This window comes from Lissotriton helveticus, chromosome 6, assembly GCF_964261635.1.
Source record: "Lissotriton helveticus chromosome 6, aLisHel1.1, whole genome shotgun sequence".
Lineage (NCBI taxonomy): Eukaryota > Metazoa > Chordata > Amphibia > Caudata > Salamandridae > Lissotriton > Lissotriton helveticus.
In genome coordinates, this window is record NC_136067.1 from 949,750,437 (window position 1) to 949,769,323 (window position 18,887).

Genomic DNA, 18,887 nt, shown 5'->3' on the forward strand with positions numbered 1-18,887 from the left:
GGGCCCAAACATGTGATTAGCTTTGATCTGTCCCCATGTACATGCCCACTCTGTCATCCCATCCTCTTTTTCTCTTCAAAAGGTATCAGAGATAGCCAACTAATTATACTGTGGCACATTGCACAATGTGCAGCATGCATTTTTAAAAGATTTTTATTTTTTTCTGCTTCCAGACTTTTCTCTAATTTCGGAAGATTCTTGTGCTACATAACACTGGCTTCGACTAATACTGTTTTAAGATTCCAGAACGATTCCTCACATGCAAACTGTTCAGTTATTTCTCATACTCTTGGATGGATGCTAATGCGTCCAGTCACTGGGATCTTCCAAGATTCTGGTATAACCAAACAGAAGTGAATGCTCTGATGGCACTCCAAGTCCAGTATGGCTGAGCTCATCGATCATAACAGCTCTTGTCTTTCACCTAAAATGTGCTTGGAAAGCACACACCAGCTCATTCCTGTCCTCAGCACTTTATTTGTGTTGAAGGTTACACTGATATGGCTTTTGCAGGATCTAAGGGATGAGTCTAAGAGTGCTGTTGTGCTGTGCTGGCTAGGACCATGAAGCCTGATGCAGATGCCTCTAAATCGGGCAAGGGGGAGAGGAGTTGGCCTAACGGCTAGGGCGCTCGACCTCGGGCCTTGGGATCTGGGTTCGAGTCTCGGTAACGACGCCAAAACCTCCTGTGATTCTGGGCAAATCACTTAATCTCCCCGTGCCTAAAATGAAAGTAACTGGAAATGTAACGTAACTGGAAAAATATGTAAAGCGCTCTGATACCTGATTCGGTTCGGGTCTAGTTTGCGCTATATAAAACTCTGCAAAAAAATAAATAAAATAAAAAATCACCTCTTCAGGTGGGACTGCAGTTTGGTTCTTCTTGGCCCAAATAGTGCATTGTGTGTACAATTAGACGCCTATTACAAGTAGTTATCAAAGCCCTGCAAGACCATTGGTTCTGTATCAGGGCCGGTCCCAGTTGAGTTGAAACCAAGAAGCAATGTTTATAGGCTTCTGAAACACAACACTACGCTTAAGGATGTCTCCACAGTCCTAGGTCATCAATAGAATTTTGTTCTGAACACAAACTGTTTTGGCGGAAAAGTAAGATGTGTTTTTTAATCATTTCTCCCCTTCCAGTTCCCAAACGTTTTGACGGGTGTTCTACGCTGCAAAGGTATGTCTGTCTCTTGAGGTACCTAGCGCTTAAAACCTACTGGGCCTTAGAAAAGCTTTGTCTCATGCTCCTGTACTGGGATCCACTAAGGGGATCGGACCATGGAGTTTCAAGTTAACCTCATCTACAGTCCACTTCTGGATCTGTTGCATATTCCGACTTCCCTATATGTCTCATCATAGACATTTGCTGTCTCCAGCTCTTAGACAGGGCCTCCATTCCCTTAGTCTTAGACCTAGCCATTCAGCTTAGTCATCCAAGCCTCCAGTCTTCTCCTCTATACAACCTTTGGTTCTGTATTTGTATGGACATAGTTTGCCTTCTTGAAATCTGTAAACTTTGTGGATGCACCCTGCCATCCACATAACTTACTCGGTAGTCTTTGCTTATGCAACCTAGGACTCCCATCTCCACATATGTTGACACAGGTTCCAGTCCTTCCTGTGGATGTCACAGAGACAGTGTGTGGTGGGTGAATAATTGTATCCAGAGTTCCCACACTCCCCCCCCCCTCCCTCCCCCCCCCAATCACTGCAAGCTTTAGAAACCTGATTATTTTCCAAAGAAGAAAAATGTGCTTGCTCCTAGGCTTCCAGCGGAAAGCTTTCTAGTTACCCACTTTCTATACAGTTGATTATTTTGAAATTAAAGAAGCAATTTCCAAGAACCTTTTTTCTTATAGTTTCTTCTTCCTGTAGATTTATCACCTTTTGAATACCACAGGCTCTAGACTGAATGCAGAAACTTTTGACATAACTCTTCCATGCCAGTAGAAGGCACTGGATCCATCTTGAAATCGGAAGTGAGGCCATGGTGATATCACTAGAACCATATAGTTGCCATCCCAGTTCCCTGAGTTCAGGTTCTTTGTATGCACACTACATGGGGATCCAGTGCTTCTATACTCCAAATCTTTGCTTCAGCAGTTCATATCTGAAGAAATGTTCTCCCCTAACTTTTTTCAGTGCAGTGCAGTGCCTTGGGGATCTCACCCCTTAGGGTTTAAGCCTGGTCATTACCACCAGCAAATGGCAACCACATTCCCTCATGGTGATTGCCTTGTAAATGTAAATGTAAATGTAGTTGAGCTTATATAGCGCACAGCTACCCGCAGTGGGTTTCCCGGCGCTTGCTTAGGGAACCCTTCCTGGTATTCCCCAGTGAGATAGCAGGGTATCCACATGGTGAAAGTCAGGCATCCCGCCGCGAGGGGCCGTTGTGGAGATTAAGCAAGCTATTGCCCAGAGTCGCAGAGTGTGAACCCGTGAGTCGAGGAGGCACCGGGGCGAGAATTATCGAGTCCGTGGAATTTTTAGCCCAAGACCCCGCCGAGGCGGGGAATTGAACCCTGGTCCAGGACCGATCTCAGCTTCCGGGTCTGCTGCCTCTAACCCCTGAGCCACACTTCTCCGCCTTTTGGTGTTTAGTCTCTTTTTATGGCTATTAATCTTGCGACTAGTGCGATACTATGAACCTGAATGAGTTTACTAACTTTACTACTCCTAAACTGAGAAAAATCCTAACTTTAAGACTTTCGGTATTCACAGAAGTCATTTAGTAGTCCTAAAGTTAGGACTCCTAACTTCTGTGGATACCGAAATGAGTAAGTGCCTTCCGTGAATACCAAAATGGTAGTAAGTTTAGGATTTTGTCTTAAGTTAGTTCTGTGAATCGGGCCCACAGTACCTGCTGTGCTCCACTGAAGAGCTCATAAAATACTCAAACGCGTCTGGGACATATACAAAATGAAATATTGTAACAAATTAATAGCTAATAACTTTCCTTTACTGGAAAGATTGCATCTTTGCAAAGATGTACCACATTGACCATAGTACACAGGGGGGCTACTGAGTCGTATTTCTTTTGCAGCCCACAGCAGAAGGCTATTGGCGAGTGCTAATCCAATATGGAGCGCGGCCGCACACAGGTTGTTTTAAACCCAAAAGGAGTTCAGCATCAAATTATGATAGTCCTTTTCTCTGTTTATCAGATTGTTACTAAGCATAAGACAGCAATAGCAGTCTGTTACCTTGGCTACCATCTTGTCCAAGCAACCTCAATACAATTTCTCCATGATTCCTTACAAGTATTAAATAAGCTTAATCTGGCTTCTACCTTTTGCAATGTTTTGTTATAGGTTTGTTGTGGCCTCTCCGTTGCCTGTAGTGAAAAATGTACATGACTGCTATTTGGTTTCATTCCCTGCCAGATGTTCTTGATGAAGAAAGGTTTAACGTTGAGCTGATTGTCCAGTGTGTCCGGGTGTCGAACATGCCTCAGACCCATCACCATGCACTGCTCCTCCTGGGTGCTGCAGCTGGAATGTTTCCTGTGAGTGATGTTTTCACCTTATGTTTATAAAGGCAACTCTCAAATGTTACAACTTTGTTTCTCTAAGAAGTGCACACCTCTCAAAGCACAGTCACAGACATCTTTTTAGATTAGTTTATATGTTGCATTTGAGTTCTAGATTTATTCTCCATTTCTGTACCTCACCCTTTTTACCACCAATCATCCCTCTCGTGCTCACAAGTTTCATGCTTTTGCTAGACATCAGATCAGCTTTAGTTGCAATTTCATTCTCAGCCTCATTTGTATAGTTCAGAAGTAAAAAAAAAAAAAACCTTTGCCATGATAGATAGGCCTTATATGTTTGCACCTAAAACCTGGATAGGTCCTTTACCAGATACATTTATGGGAATGAAGACGTTTTGATTATGAATTTGGAGTTGTAGGGGCCTGATGTACAAAGATTCCTAATATGAAATCATAAATTGCATCAAATAACTTTTTGCTATTTCTTATTTAATATTAGGAATCTACTAAAATGGATTGTGTAGAAATGGGTGCAAAGTGCTGAATGCATTGGTATTTTGAGTGGCAACCTATGTGGAGTAGTGTGGCTCACTGGTTAGAGGCGGCAGGCCTGAGAGCAGAAGTCAGCCTGGGACCAGGGTTCAATTCCCGACGCGGCAGGGTCGTGGACCTTGGTCAGCGGACTCGATAAATCTCGCTTCGGTGCTTACTCTAATCAGGGGTTCCACTCGGCAACTCTGGACATTAGCTTGCCTAATCTCCACAACGGCCCCACCAATTCCGGGGATGCCTGGCTCCACCTTGGGGACTCCCAGCAAGGGACCATCCCACAGGGAAAGCCAGGACGGGTTCCCCAGAGTTATACAGCGCCGGGACGCCCCGTTGCTGGGGCAGCTGTGCGCTTTACAAGTATACTACATTTTACATTTTACATGTATCAATAGGTTGGTTCACAAGATATCTATTTGTAGATGGTCACATTTCGACAAACCGCATTAATATACATGAGGTAGGTTGCAAATTGAGACCCATTAAAATTGGTTGCTACGGTCATACAAAACTCTTCGGTTAAACATTTATAATGTAGGACTGTCTTAAAAGTGTTTAGTGTTTACCTGTGTAGAATCAGGTGCAGAGGCTGTCGAAGAAGCTCTGAACGAGTGGTCGGTGGTGATATGCATGGGACATTTGTGAGACTCTAGAAACCCAAAGTCAAGAGTTCAGTGCTCCAAAAACAGTTTAATTTTCGAACTTTTAAAATCTTGCGCTTCCCTTTTGGAGATGTTGTTTTCATTGCCAGAGGTTTCGTCACCAAAATGCTCGAACTGTGCATCTTGGCTCCAAGTTCCATTTTAATACAATGTAGGAAGCTACTAAATTAAAAATATTCACTTCCCCTTCAGAGCTCTTTACCTCTTCTTTACTCTTATCCTGAAAAACAGTCAGCGTTCTTTTGTTCTAAAGTGCCATGAACTTACATTTTATATAATTCTAATACTTTACAGGCTCCCATTGTATGCTGGTGCTCTTTTCAAACCGCGCTCTATTTTCAAACTACTTTCCTCATAAATATTCCCTGTGCTTGCAAATGCACGTTTTATGCCCACTTTGCTTGTAAGTGTATTCAAAGCATCTATGGATGATTGGATGGTAGACTGTCTTCTTTTTCCTCCTGTAAGATATGAAAACCTCCAAATTGATGTGATTAGTAGGCTGCAAATGTGAAATCCCGGATACAGTCAGAATGGGGAAAATATATCATCACAGAGGATATTGACAATTATTATTTTGTGTTGAATATCTGTAATGCAGTTGAAGAACACCTTTGTTTCAGTGGGTTGTTATTTAAGCTACAACTGTGTCTGTTTTCAGGATAAAGTTCTCCACAATATTATGCCCATTTTTACCTTTATGGGAGCAAATATAATGCGTCTGGATGATACCTACAGTTTCCAAGTCATCAACAAGACTGTACAGACTGTCATCCCAGCTCTTATACAGGTATGTAGTTTAAAAAACAGGTTAAAGTACATACACAAACTAAGAATTTTAATTTTATGCATTTTAATTTTGACCACCATAGCTCTTTTTCTGCTTGTATAGTCTGGTGTCCTATCCCACATTTCCTCTTTTCTGGTGTTATGGTTTTATTGTTACTGGGATATGGACCCCCTATTTTTTTAACCTCTTTGATGCTTTAGGGGCACATGCATCAAGCTAGGCTATTGCGATTCCTTAATAGCGATTATTAAGGAATCGCTATTAAGGAATCACAATTGCCTATGCATGTTAGTTTCGCTAACATTTTAGCAATTCTTACAAATTTCTTAATTGCGATTTGCAAATTGCGAATCGCAATTAGGGAATTGCTTCCTATTCATTCCTATGGGCCTAGAGACCCATGGGAATTGCATGCGCAATTTGCGAGTTCCAAATAGGTACTCACAAATTGCGCATGCAGTTGCTAGGGTGCCAAAAGATCACCCTGATGCACCCCTGAAATTAGCATGTGACCACATGTTGCACACACATGCCCCAAGGGCATGTATGTGTGCAACATGGAACTTTTAATAATGCACTTTTGTGAATTTTTCAAAGTTTTAGCAAATTACCATCACAAATTTTGCGATAACTTAATTTGCAATTTTTGCATTTGGCATGATGCATTCCAAATTCAAAAATACCGGTTGCAAAAGGGAATTGCGACCGTTTTTTTTATTGATGCATGTGGCCCTTAGTCTCTACTGATTTAATATGTCTAAGTTATTAATGCCCGATTGGCAAACGTTTGTAAAAATGTATGACATTGTTTTTTTGCAGGAGACCTGGGAAACTAATTAGATAGTATTGGATAGTTTCATGGGTTTTAGTCTTCCCGCTATCCCATCTCACTCTGGCAGATCCTCTGATGCAGTGTCTATATGGATGAATCTTTGGATAGTGGGCTTAGTCTATAAGCACCCCGGACTCTGATTTACAAGCTGTTTCTTTCAAGGGGGTCCTGACGCTATTTTTGATTAATTTTTACAACAATGTTTGCGAGTATGCCCTATCAAAGATTTCTTGGCTTATTCACATACATCTTTACACTAGTGGAGGCCAAATTTCAACAAGGCCAGCAATTACATCTCTGTCTGGGGTGTGATTTTAATACTAGGTTACTACGTCAGGGGCCAGGGGGGTTTTAGCTGCTGTCCATAAACCCAATGAACGCGGGAAAGAACGGCTTGATTTAATTTCTTTTATTTTAATTTTAATTTTTTTAGTCCTCTTCTCATCAATAAGCTTCTGTGGGTCTTATGAAGCCGATGTTTCGATCTGTGGGCCTCCCGGCTTACCGCACCTGCTTAGGTCGCCCGACCGGTCCCGTTTGTATGGGGACTTGATGTAATCATAGGACCAGCTATATTAATCTTAGGTTACGTCCTCATCTTGTGAGGGGCAGACAGATGTTTGTCAGATTGTGGCTTTAAGCCAGTCCTCTCTCTTCGGAGGTAGGTCTTTCCACTCTTTACAGACCTCTCTCCGTGCAAGTAGTACCAGATATAGTAGTAACCCACGATGAGCCTGCGGTGCTGTCTGACAAAATAAACCATCGTCCCCAAAAAAGACTAGTGAAAAATTAACATCAATATTGGCTTTAAAAATATCTTTTGAAGGTTATGGTACCTTCTTTAAGAGCGGAAGACAAAATCTGCTCCTTAACTGAGTAAGTTAAAAAGTTAACCAGTATCTTTCACTGGTTTTGGCTGTCGAGGTTCCTTTTGAAGGGATGTTCGATGTACCTTTTGTATCTCATGTGCGAGATCCACTTCTGTCGTATTCTTTAATACTGTCTCTTTTAATACAGATATCACAAACCACTTTGTCAGGTCCCTCCAATGCTTCCGGTTCATTTAAAAGCCTTAGATTGTTCCTCCTGGAGTGATTCTCCAGACTCTGGAGATAGTCTTTCAGTCCTTGGTTCTGAGCCAATAGTTTAGCAATGTTCACTGTGGTAGTGCGCACGGTGTCCTTACTTTTAGGGATTTCCAATTTGATTGCCTCTGTTCTTAACGTGACTTCATCTAGCCTTTTAGCTAGTACTTCACAAGAGGCTTGGATTGCTGCCTGGTTCGCTTCGGAGACTAAAAATCTGTTAGTCATTTCAGCTTGATTTGTCTCAGACATAGTGATTCTTTTAGTTAGTTCAGCCTTCATAGCAAGTAATATGTCAGCCAAGGAATGCAATGTTGTGTCTGATATATCCATAGTTGTGTTCATCTGTGGTGTTGGAGGATGCAGTGTTGGAGGCCTTCAGTGATTTCGCAGGCAAAACTTGAGGTTCATTTATAGCCAAAGCGGAATATCTGTTTGAGTGGCTCACTGCTGAATGCGTATTTAAAGTCTTGACGGGGACTGTATCTGGTGTATTCAAGATATTAGCTGCCCTCTCCTTAGGAGAGCTTGGGGAGCTAGGTGCCCTCAGGAGGCTGCCCTGACCCGTGTTCTTTGAAATATCACCTACTAAGGCAGTCTGGGTAGAGTTTGTGGTAGAGGTGGACTTAACTTTATATTAGATTTTGTGCGAGGGGTAATTTTAACCTTAGAAGAAGACCCCTTCCTCTTCTCTTGCCAACGTCAGCCTCTTTGCATTTACGATCAGTACCTTCGTCCGTGGTGCCCCCTTTAAGTCTGCGCTGTCTTGTGAGGGCCTTCACTTCGGAAATTACGGGAGAAATATGCAGAGGATAGACTGATTTGGTGATGTAGATATTTGAAGAGTGGACTGCTCTTGCTCGAAGGGTATATCTATTTATTTTAGGTACATGGATATCTGTTACCGTTATCGCTGAGCCGCCTGACCTGAGAGCCTCTCCTATCTCCATACACTTATCTGGTCCCTTAGCTTGTGCCTCTATTATCTTAATGCTTTTCAGGGTTTGGGCACTATACAAACCAAGCTTAGAGGGTGTCCCCGAAAGAAAGAAGAATTTCTTCCTACCTTCGTTGTTGCTCCTAAGAGTGGCGTCCTCTGAAAGAGTGTGGGATCAAAGTCGTCGAATCCCTACCTGGAGACCGGAATCGGCTCCTCGAACGCCGCAAACACTGGGGGCTGGGGACGCGCATACACTGGTGCTAACAAAGAGACGTACCAAGAGAGGCCAGCCTTTGAAAAATTAAATGCATTGACTGTTATCCTTAGGCTATGTTGGAAGCCGCCCAATCCATCTAAATTCTTCAATGGGTTAGTAGCTGCAAATTTGCAGATGGTTTTGAACTGTCTTCGAGAGAATGATGCTGGTGGAGCAACTGTCGCCTCTTTTGTTACCCTCTGTGAGGAGATAAGACTCTCCCTCTCTCTCGCTCTACAATTATCAGATCGCAGCCTGGATCCCGCAATGGTTTGATCGTGGTTGTTCACGGGCAGACCGACTCCTCCGAGGACCTTTCAATCCACAGCCCTTTAACCGAGCTTAGTGGCCTTTCAGCGTAAAGCCTATGAATTAACTATAAACAGGAGGAATTAAGTTATTTCCCAGCAGGGGTCTCTTCTCTGAGACACTGCTCACACAAAGGCCAGCAAGTCATTCTGGAAGGCCGTTTCCTGTATGCAGATCTAGATCAAGGTGGATCAGTGGTTAGTTGTCACATAACTGGGGAGGACTGATTGGCACCCTTTGGAAAAATGTATTCTAATGCTAACCCGTTCGATCTGCTGCTATGGCCTGGGGGTCCTCCATCATTCCCATCCATTTCATTACAGGAATGTGAAGGCCACTATTCAGAATAGTACGGGAGGGAAAGCACCTGGGCCAGATGGCTTCCCGCTTGACATTATTAAGTGCAACTTAGACCTCTGGGCCCCATTGTTGAGGAATGTGTATAACAGCCTGAACAGGTTGCTGATTCCCTGCTCTTGGGCTTCCTCAGTCATTGTTCCAATTTTTAAAAAGGACAACAGGGCAGAACCTAAATGTTACTGCCCAATCTCTCTGCTAGACATACCAGCCAAAATGTTAGGCAGGGTTTTGTACAGTAGAGTTGTAGATTGGGTCACTGTAAGTAATTTGTTAAATACATGCAAATCTGGATTTTGAATTGGCATAGACACGATCGACCAATACCTCAACCTAAACTTGATTATTGGGAAATACACAGCGGCCAAGCAGTCTGTACTTTATTTAGCCTTCATGGACTTGACAATGGCCTTTGACTGTGTTAATCTGGCTAAGTTGTGTCAATCTTATTAACTTGCAAATGGATCCAACCTTAGTCTACCTGTTGGTCTGCTTGCATACTCACACTATGGCACAAATCAGATTTGGTAACAAAGCCGAAGTCTCTGATTACATTAGTATTGGTTGGCGGGTTCGCCAAGGGTGCGTTTTAGCCCCTCTCCTTCTTAGTTTGTATATGAATGATCTCAGTACAGAACAGCGTCTTAAGGCAGCAGGCTGACTCGAACCAGTCAAGAAACTACTAGAGCTGTTGGTTTTTCAGGGGACCCAGAGTGCATTTTTTTTATGAATTCAACCCAGGCATCTGGGTGGTTTTATTATTAGGAGTAGTTTGATATCAAACTCTTCTAGGTTCATTAAAGCCTTCATGGTGCTATGGACCTCGAGGTTGGGGAGTTTACAGCCCATGGGGCCCGATTCACAGAACTAACTTAAGACAAAATCCTAAATTTTTGGTATTCACAGAAGGCACTTACTAATTTTGGTATTCACAGAAGGCACTTACTCATTTCGGTATTCACAGAAGTTAGGAGTCCTAACTTTAGGACTCCTAAATGCCTTCTGTGAATACCGAAAGTTTTATAGTTAGGACTTTTTTCTCAGTTTAGGAGTAGTAAAGTTAGGACTCCTAAACTGAGACAAATCCTAACTTTAAGACTTTTGGTATTCACAGAAGGCATTTAGGAGTCCTAAAGTTAGGAGTCCTAACTTTACTACTCCTAAACTGATTAAAAAAAATCCTAACTTTAAGACTTTCGGTATTCACAGAAGGCATTTAGGAGTCCTAAAGTTAGGACTCCTAACTACTGTGAATACCGAAATGAGTAAATGCCTTCTGTGAATACCAAAATGAGTAAGTGCCTTCTGTGAATACCAAAATGGTAGTAAGTTTAGGATTTTGTCTTAAGCTAGTTCTGCAAATCGGGCCCATGGACTCTATAAGGCTTCACTGTCACTTACAGTATTAAGAATAGACTTAATATTGAACTGTAATATCTGCTCATGCAGATATGTCCTCACCATAGATATAATGCACCCTTCCTAAGGGCAGAGAGACCTTCCAGAGGGGTGACTCATATATACCTTGGCAGCGCAGCTTTGGCATGGCACAATGTAGGAAGCTGACTCTGTATATACTATACCAAAATGAGGTATAGTATGCACAGAGTCCAGTGGAACCCCAAAGGTAGGATGAAGTAAAAGTAGATAGCGCCTTACTCACTATTTGTGCTAGTGTGGGCAAGCAGTAAGGCTTTATCAGAGGGTAGTGTTAAGCATGTGTTGTACACACTCAATCAGCAAATGATGTCACACACTCAAAGTCTGAACTCAGACTAATTTTGTTTGTATAAAAATATGAAGTTATTTTATTTCTAGAACCAAGCCAAGCCTGGTGCAGGTAAGGGAAATAAATAGTTTACGATTGTCGAGACTGGTGCAGCCAGGCAGGGTTTGGCACCAAAAGTCCACAGCAAGTCTTCAGTTCTTGTTCTCTCATGGATCTTCTTTGTCCTCTTCCCCTGGATCAGTCGAAATCTAAGTTCCTGGCATAGGAGTGCCCCTAAATACTCAATTTGAGGGCGTTAAGGAAAGTGACCGTTAGAAGCCAATGCGCTACTTACCTTTAGGATGACTACACCCTCTACATTACCACTTCCTGTTGCACGTGGGCATAACTCTGTTCCAGTGTGCCTAATTCCACCAAAAACCAAGATGGTTGAATTCTAGTTCGTAGGAAGCTGGCTCTGTATATGCTCTACCAAAATGAGGTACAGTGTGCACAGAGTCCAGTGGAACCCCAAAGGTAGGCAGAGGTAAAAGTAGATAGCACCTTACTCTCTATTTGTGGTAGTTTGGGTGAGCAGTAAGGCTTTATCAGAGGGTAGTGTTAAGCATTTATTGTACAAACTCAGGCAAGAAATGATGCCAGACATTCAAAGACTGAACAAATTTGTTTGTATAAAATATTTATTTAGTTATTTTATTTCTCGAACCAAGCCATTTTGGATCAGGTTAAGTGAAATAGTACTTTGCAATACTTCTGTAATTAATTGCATTTGAATGCAGGTTCAAATGCAGTTGGTTGATTTTCTGGTAAGTCAATAATCAGAATTAATTGTCAGTTACTTTTTTAGATTACAATACTAGTTACTTCTTGGATTAGTTTTTAAGTTACTTTTACTAATCAGTGTGATATGCCTAGATATCACACTGAGACATTTCCTAGACAAAAGATAAGTAATTCACTTTTGGTACATTTGTAGTTTTTCAAGTTTTCATACAAACCAACTCCACACTTAAAAGAATTTTCAAAGAAAACCAGTCAATTCAATCCTATAGGAGAAACTGAAGTTATCGGTTTACAGGTACTTGTCTGTGGGTGTTGGTATTCTGAGGTAAGAACCAGGGTTCTCCCAGGGTTGAGGATGCACTTTCAGAACACCCTCAGCGGCATTAGGGCGGCCGGGTGCTGAGTGCTGAGTCCCAAGTTTTCCAATGGGGGATAGGGGGCCTCTGGTTGGTGGCTGCTCACTAGTAGGCCACAAGGTTGTGGGAGCAAAGCTCCTGAACTTAAGCTCAGGGCAAAGGGGGATCCAGTTTAGCACAAAATGTGCACCCACAGGGGCGGCAGGGTGCTGTTTTGTCATCGGGTGACCTGTTTTCAATGGGAGTTGCCGGTTTTGGCTGCAGGCACGTTCCAGGAAGTCTTCCAGGTGAAACCAACAGCTGGGCAGGTAAGTTGGAGGGCTCGGGGCGTAGGTGCACCTCGAATTCTCTTCTCCAGGATGCAGGGCGGCTGGATGCAGGGGTGTCTTTTGAGGTCGGATATCACCTTACTGAGCCACTTGCGGTTGAGGGGGGTCTCCATGCAGAGGCTGCCGGCGATGTCGGGGAGTCCTGGAGCGGTCAACCCATGGTAGGCTCGAACACTGGAGTGCCTGGGGGACCTCGCTGTGGCCGGAGGCCCACTCCAACTTGGGCCATAGGCGTGGGGTGCAGTGGTGGTTCCAGGCATGTTGTTTCTTTGTCCTCAGCAGGCTCGAGTCTTTCTTGGCTGTTTCTTTTGAACAGAGCTGCTGTTCACAGGAGATCTGGTCTATGTGGACGGCTGTCCGTCCTCCCAGGGGTTCTGAAGGTCACTGACTGCAAGCCATGGTGACTTTTGGTGCAGGATCTCTAGAAACTGCAGACGGGCCGGTAAGGCTGGGGCCAAGTCAGTTCTTCTCTGCTGTCTCCTTTGCTGGGCATCTTCTTCCATCCTTCTTCTTAGGTTGTGGCAATCTGTCTTTGGTTCAGGGCTGCCCCCTAAATACTGTATTTATGGGCGTTTTGGGGATCTTGAGGTCAGTAGCCAATGGGCTACTGACCTTAGGGTGACTACACCCTAGGTGTGCTCACCCCACGTAGGGGAGTGGGAACAATCCCTAATCCTGATTGAATAGTGCCTGCCATCTGTAAGATGGCAGGCACTGAAGAATGGGCTTCACCTTGCCTCCACCACCTGAGGGGTGGAATTGGCAGAGGTGGGCACACTTTCTAGGCTGTGCTAATTTTTTCTGCCTGTCTTTCTGCTGAAAAGGAGGGGAGGCGGTAGGGGGCCTCCTCCTGAAAGCAGGAGAGGCTGGGGGTCATGTTGCAAAGGTGGCAAGGCCTTTGAAGTTCCCCTGCCACAGATGGCACTTCCTGGCCTGGGGGAGGTGGCCCACCTCCTCCCAGGAAAGGTTTTCTTTCTTGGCTTAGGGAACAAAGGCTCCCACCCCAGGGGTCCAGAAACATGTCTCCTGGTGGCAGGCTGGTGTGTACCAGTCAACTAATCCACCAGAGGCTGGTCATTTATCAGGGAGCATCTTTAAGATGTCCTCTAAGTGCATTTTTCATTAAATCCCACTGCGGCATTAGTGTGGGTTTAATGTGCTGAGAAGTTTGATACCAAACTTCCCAGTTTTCAGTAAAGCCATTATGGTGCTGTGGAGTTCGTAATGACAAACTCCCAGCCCCATATACTCTTAATGGCATTACTGCACTTACAAGGTCTAGGAATTGGTCAAGACACTGTAGGGGTACAGGGCTTATGCACCTATACCCTCACCACTGGTATAGTACACCCAGCTAGAGGGGTGGTGGCCCTATGCCATGTCGACTCTTCACTCTGTTCTGCACCAAAACACGCAGCCTGCAATGGCAGTGTGCTTGTGTGTGTGAAGTTACAGGGCCTCTAAGGGTGGCACAATAAGTGCTGCAACCCTTGGAGGCCTTCCCTGGCCACAGGGCCCTTGGTACCCATGGTACATTTTAGAAGTGGCAAGAGGGGTGCCATTTGGGGGTACAAGGTACCGTTTTGGGAAAGAACACAGGCCCTGGGAACCTAATTGAAAAGGGAACCAGGGCACATCAAGTCAAAGTGCACCAGTAGTCTGGCAAAAAATGTGGGCGGGGGGGTTACTGCAACAGAAACCCAGCTTCCTACACACATTTCGTTTTTCTATGCACCAAGGGATGCATGCTGCTGTGCCAGTTTGCATGGCCTTGGGGAGGCTTCCCAGGGTGGCACAACTTGTGCTGTAGCCCTTGGGTACTCCCTTCAGTACCAATGCTCTACGTACTTGGGGTACCATTTACTAGGGACTTACAGGGGTGTCTGAACTTGGTCCAATTGTGATTTCGTGTTGGGGAAAGGACACAGGCACTGGGAACCTGGTTAACAAAAACCCAGTGCACATTCAATCAAAGTAGACCAGATACCAGGCAAAAAGTGTGTGGGGGGGGACTGCCACAGTTCCCCGTTCTACACTGTCGCATTGTTGAGGTAGACAGGCCACACTGGTTTCCCCAAAGTAGAGTAGCCCTGAAGTAGCCACACCCCGGGGCTGGGCTAGGTAGATCTGTACACCAGGAGAGGGGTCTCGCCATCTTGAGTGCGCAGAGTGGTGCATCCTGGGATAGCCAGATGCCACACTCCCTGGAAGTGGTCATTAGGTGGAAGGGAAACTGGTAGCCCTTTGGCTACCAACTGCATCCTGCCCTGAGGGCATTTTCTGAGCATAAGAGGGGCATCCTGGCACCCAGACCTCAGATCTCGACTGACTCGTAAGGAGGACAGAAGGACTGCCCTGCTGCACCAAGGGACCAGAAAAGAGAGACTGCACCTGGTGGTTGTGAAGAGGGAGACTGTGCCTGTTGTGTCCTGCTCAAGAAGAAGCCACCTCCAGAGCCCAGTCAATCCAAGAGAACTCTAAGGGCCAGCTGACTGCCCTCCTGTTGGCAGCACAGGGACACAACTGCTGAAGAAGCCTGCTGGGGCAAGTTGGTAGAACAAATCTTCATGCTGCTACCACCGCTGTCGTGCAATTCCGACGACCAAGACCCGACGCACAGCATTGCCCCTGGTTTCGCTGAGTCCGGGAGTGCTGTCAGAGAGTTGCTTGGTCCCTCAGAAAGCAAGTTATAGACTCAGGAAAGATTAGCCTGTGACACCGACAACCATTAAGTAATTGTACAGTTGTAGATATACAACAGGTAATTCAGTAACTGTGTGCCTTGTCTGCTACTTATATGTGGTTCCCCCCTTTCCCCCGCTTCAGTCCTTCCCCCCGTATCCCCCCTCCCTTCTGTGAAGTCGTTCCGCATGGGGACCATACTGCAGCAGGGGCACTAGTTATCTAGGGCATTTCAGAATCCTAGTTTATTCCTGTGAAAATACCCTTTCTGCGATTGCTGCCTATCTTAGTATGCATTGTTTGGGCAATAATCCTCTGTGTGGCTTTATAAAAATGTACCACCCAGCCCATGTACGTTTTTGGATAGCCCCATATGTTACGGACATTTGAAAAATGCAGAGACCCCTAAGTACCCAGGCCTTGAACTCGAGGTACCGAAAGTACTAACCCTCATCAGCCAATATTTTGTTTAAAAATTCTATCTTTCACCAAGGAGTTTTTCTGTACCAGCATCAGGAGTGAAGGCTCCGAAGAGCTATGAATGAAACCATAGAAGGGTTGCCATTCTCCTCCCAGACTAGCCCCTTGTTTGGTAAACGTTTGGAACTTCCTTGCTGCTGGAGCTTTCAAGGCTTTGATTTACAGTGGCAATATTGTATATGGATACAGGTAGTTACTGACCATTAGTGGATTACCTGGCTCTCCCTGAGCTCTTCATCTCCACCCCGGTCAATAACTAAGTGTTGCCTCCTCCTTAGGGTAGTATTGCCTAGTTCGCCCACGGCTGCAAAAATAGAGATAGGACACAAGGCACATGCACAAGATAACATAGCATAGTATGATGAATGAATGTTAAAGGACTTAATATGTAAATCATGGTCTGAGTATTAACTTTAATTTTGTTGCACATATGGACTGAGCATGACTTCAGAAAGGTTACTGTACCTTTTTTATGGTGTGTTCTAATTGTTAGTTTTTAAAAGTTATCCACCAAGATATTGTTCCATGATAGGGCACAGCATGATCGAGGAGTCCTTGAATAATGTACTAAAACTGTATTTGCTGTGCTTTGCAATAAGAGAAATTACAATTTCCCTGTTCTTTCAGCTTACATCCTTCAGAAAGTGAGATTTTCTAAATGGTAGTGTGGTAATCACTGGTGCATTGTTGATTGCTTATTTCCCTAACTTCATTTGTTCTTTCCAGGCGAATGAAGGAGATTCTGATAAAACCAAAGGAGATGTGGAGAAGGTGGTCAGTAAAGTTATCCATGTATTTGTTGATGCCCTCCCTCATGTGCCTGAGCACCGTCGCGTACCCATCCTTGCGCAGCTGATTGACACTGTGGGAGCTGAACGGTTCCTCTGGGTCCTGCTAGTGCTGCTCTTTGAACAGCATGTCACCAAAACCGTGACTGCAGCAAGTAATGGAGAGAAGGTGAGATTATTACGGTGTGATGCAATATTTCTATTTATTTGATTCACACGAGGGACCAAACCTCTTGGGTGAGGTTTATGATTGTGGAAACTGTTAGCATAGATTGAATGCCAAATCCATTCTGGTTCACTTTATGAAAACCCTATTTTTGCCAAATTAAGATTGTATTGGTTTAAGGGGCCTCCAAATTTCCAGTTTCAGCCAGTTACCATTGTGTTATGTTTTATTTTGTTGAACACCCTGATAGGTTACTGGGTCCATAAGTGCCAACAAATGCTAGATAATCTATAATCTCCAAAGCGTTTGATTTCTGTGCTGCAGAGTCACTCTGTGATGGCTACACACAGGCCTTAAGATTATACTTTTTTACTTTCTGATCGCTCGATTCACAGAGCTTTATCAAATCATTAATACAAGTAGTAACAGTCTAAAGGTTTTATCAGCCATTTTATCATTATTTTCAGTAGCTTAGATAGAAGTGGCAGGAGAACATCTGCCTCCACAATAGCGTGAGATTAGGGTATTTGTGCCTAGCCTACTTAAAGTGCATGTGGAATGCTACAGGCTGCAGCTAAACAAGACACCACAACAGACCAAATCACACCAGGATATGTCTAAATTCGAGGACTGTCATGGAATGTGTGCATTTATTATTTTAAATCTACACTGTTCTTGATACTGGGGTATGTTGTACAGTGCACCAAGCAAATATAAGTGCACTTTTAGGTTTTTGATGCAGTTCCTTGAAAGTACCTAAATAGATTATATTCGTAACATGTGTTGGCCATAGATACATATGCTTAAAATACTACTGCCATCTAGTGCTGGGGTGTTTTTCTTCGATGAAGTCTTTTGAGTCACGAGGTATGCTGACTCCTCCTATAGTCTGTATTGAGCATGGTCATTTACTCCATTGTTAGATTGTTTTTCTACGCCAGCGGGTTTGGCTTTGGATATCCATCTTGGAGCTCTGGGATCACATTCTTTTGGCCTCCTTCAGGGGCCGACTTTTCAACCTTCGACGGATAAAACAGAAAAACAGCAACTACTGTACTTTTCGACACCCTTTGTTCCGCCCGCCCAGGTTGGGCCCAGTTTTTAACTTCAGTTTCAAACTTTATCGCTATCTTCTTTCACTCAACGCACACGGAGTGATGGAAAAGACTCTCTTCAGCTTCTGCCCCAAATGCCTCGCCAGATGCACCAAACTGCAACCTTTGCCTATCTCCAGAACACACACATTGCAACGCAGACAACTCGAGCTGACGGTGCACCCGATATCCACGGGGACCAACCGCAAACCCTCCATACTGAGGAGGATGTTGAGGAGGAGATGGAAGCGCAGGGGGTGCCAATGGACACTCCCATCCTCCTCACCAGCAGTAGAGACGGTGCTGAGTTAGACTACGAGCCTGAAGACTCTGGGCATGTGAATACACTGATGTAAGCCTACCACGCTCAAACAAAACTGCACACACTGGTTCACGGAGCCCCACTGCCCTCGGGCCATGGAGGTTTCCAGCACAAGGCAAAGGAGCAAACACTTGTCCCTAAGCCTTAACAGACCTCTAAGGTACCTAAGAGGCGAAGGCACAGACCAGTTAACAGGACAAGCCCCTTTGGAGGCGGTGCCAAAAATGCATACATTAACTCCTGAAAAGCCTTCCAGTCCTCCAGAGCAGAAATCGCTGCCCCAAAAACTTGGGATGCCCTCAGAGCCGGAAACGCCCTCAGCACCCAAAACATCTCTCCATGCCAAGTCCACTTTGCCACCGAAAACATCTTCGGAATCCAAACCACTTTGGATGCTGAAACCTGCAAAGACCTTCACTGAGCCAAAGGAATGGCTGGTTGAGCCTATCCTCACCAGATTGCAAGAACACCTCAAAGCCAAGCAAAATACCCTGTTCATTAACCCGGATGCAGAAAGAGTGGTTACCAAACCACCTACAAAGACACCCCCAAAGAGGAAAAAGTATTTTGAAGAGGAGATCATGGGGCCTCAACTACCAAATACTCCGCGCAAAAAGCGAAAGGAAAGGGTCACAAGCCCTATAACATTTCCTCTAGAAATACCACCTCTTCCCCCACCTGCTCCATTACCTTTACTCACTCCTCCATCTCCTACTCTTCCACTAATGTCAACTCCTTCAGTTCGTCAAACATCACCATGGTGCTCCCCTCAATCACAAGGGTCACCCACATCATCCTTAGTGGAACATATATAGATCATCATATTGACCCCTATGATGCACCTTCATTTTCCCCGATCCACAAGGTGACTCCGGGGATATT

General features: G+C 44.5%; 1 protein-coding gene across 1 annotated transcript in view; it reads left to right on the top strand.

The window, feature by feature from the left end:
* HEATR1 (HEAT repeat containing 1) overlaps window positions 1-18,887 on the top strand; it is a 412,033-nt gene that overhangs the window by 310,707 nt on the left and 82,439 nt on the right. Inside the window, exons 28-30 of the mRNA XM_078648603.1 lie at window positions 3,390-3,511; window positions 5,369-5,497; window positions 16,362-16,592. Coding sequence (XP_078504729.1) covers window positions 3,390-3,511; window positions 5,369-5,497; window positions 16,362-16,592 — 482 coding nt within the window. The remainder of the gene's footprint in view (window positions 1-3,389; window positions 3,512-5,368; window positions 5,498-16,361; window positions 16,593-18,887) is intronic.